Source organism: Dendroctonus ponderosae, unplaced genomic scaffold, assembly GCF_020466585.1.
Source record: "Dendroctonus ponderosae isolate FM_Combo_2020 unplaced genomic scaffold, Dpon_F_20191213v2 Dpon_F_20191213_6, whole genome shotgun sequence".
Taxonomy (NCBI): Eukaryota; Metazoa; Arthropoda; class Insecta; order Coleoptera; family Curculionidae; genus Dendroctonus; species Dendroctonus ponderosae.
In genome coordinates, this window is record NW_026018814.1 from 1049407 (window position 1) to 1051210 (window position 1804).

A 1804-nucleotide genomic window follows, 5' to 3' on the forward strand; every position below is an offset into this window, starting at 1 on the left:
GAATAGGACTAAAAAATCAATTAATTTTGGTGATTGAAGACGTTCTATCTGTTTGAAATATACGGTAAAACGAGGAAGAGCTATAGAGACAGGATACACTTGACACACTATATGTGTACATAATGTAAGCCATCGCGCGTATGTTCAAAAGAAAATGTCTAACTGAACTAATCCACTACTAAAAAAATTGAACTAAATTGAGAAGAAAAAACTTAATCTCCTTTGACATTAAACTGGGTGTTTATATTAATTTTTTTTGTCACCGTAATAAAAAAAAATCAAGAAAATATACTAAACGGTCTCTAATCGGGTGTTAATCAGCCAAAAAGTGCCGGTTAATATAATCGTTGTTTAGAATACACAAAACAGTGGTTAAGCGACGGTACAACACATTTTTCAAACTAAACGACGATTAAATTTTTAATCACTGTTTAGTCAAACGGTGCAACCGGGCATTAACCTAGTATTTGCAGTATCTGCAGCTTCTCCCTTGATAATTTGCTGATTCATTGTCATCAGCGTTATAAAGTAAACTGCACCGAACACAATAATATCACACTCAATAATTAATATATTAAAATTACTGTCAGTTTAATAACGCAATGCGTATTTGAAAAGTTTATCAGATCTACAGATGCACCCGCACTAAGAGAAACATGTCGAATTCAAAGTCTCAGGGCTCAGGCGCGAAGAGGCCGGAGTGAAAAGTTATCACTACAAAAACTCTTTAAAATAAACCCGTTTGAACACTGAGAAAAAACTACATTTTTGCAGCTTCAATTTTACGAGGATTGCCCATTTTTTTCTTTGCAGAATGTCATGAAATGTCCCGTGACGCGTACGTGGGGGGCTCCCGCTCCCCTAGGGGCGTGAGGCTGCCCACCGTGGACCGATCGCCCAGTAGGGCATACCCAGGGGGGAGCCCGTTGGGGCGCAAACCCGTCCGCCAGACCCGATCTGGCAACAATTCGCCCGACCACACGGGCTACACTTCCTACCATTCCTACTATCGGGACGAGGACTTGGAGGATCCGATGTTGGAGGAGCGAGGCAGGCCGATGTCCGTTGGTACCACCCATCATCGGTCTAGGAGTGCCACCAGGTAATTCTATCATTTTGTCCCAAACCAATATCGTCCTCACAAACTGTCTGCAACTAGCTGTTAAAGAGTGGTGAACCGAAACAGTCCAGATGTACTCATTTGTTCGGGGGCAGAGTGTCAATAAACGCAGGAATTCGAAGGAAAAAAGGTCGTGCCTTATCAAAGAGGGGCACTATGGTGATGAATGGTGTCGACAGGGCCTGGCCTGGAATGTCTTCGCGCTCACGATCGGCTGAATGCTTCTTAAGATAGATATAGTGGCTGCTTTGTTTCTCGGTTTCAGTTTTCCGCCTTAATCCCAACAACATCAGTTCGCGGTGACTTTTATTGACTTGATGAACGGGAAGCTTAAAGCTTAATGATGCGCTTGAAGAATTATCCAAACAGTCCATGGCCGCATTGTGCTTGCATAAGGAATTGAGTAGTGGAAAAACGTCAACCACAAGACTATTTACACGCACAATTTTCAAGAAGTTTTGCTTGAGAAAACCCCCAGTTTGTGCCCGGAAGTGGTACCGGTAACTTTGAACTAAATTCTGGAAAAATACASCARMATGCAKTGGTGTTCCATTCAATTCCATCGTTTGGCACAAATGTATTGGTGTCAGGCTCATCAACTAATGGAATAATTGTTATGACTTCGTGGAAATCTTCAATTGGGACTAAGCGACGCTTCCGCCAATCAAATTGAACCGTTTTGAG

At 42.1% G+C, this 1804-nt stretch overlaps 1 protein-coding gene across 1 annotated transcript in view; it reads left to right on the top strand.

Annotated features, from left to right (window-relative positions):
- Positions 1–813: 813 nt before the first annotated feature.
- The window catches only part of LOC109536415 (trichohyalin), a gene marked incomplete at its 5' end in the record, with an annotated part of 23350 nt that continues 22359 nt past the window's right edge, over positions 814–1804 (top strand). The window contains 1 exon segment of the mRNA XM_048667782.1: positions 814–1102. Coding sequence (XP_048523739.1) covers positions 825–1102 — 278 coding nt within the window.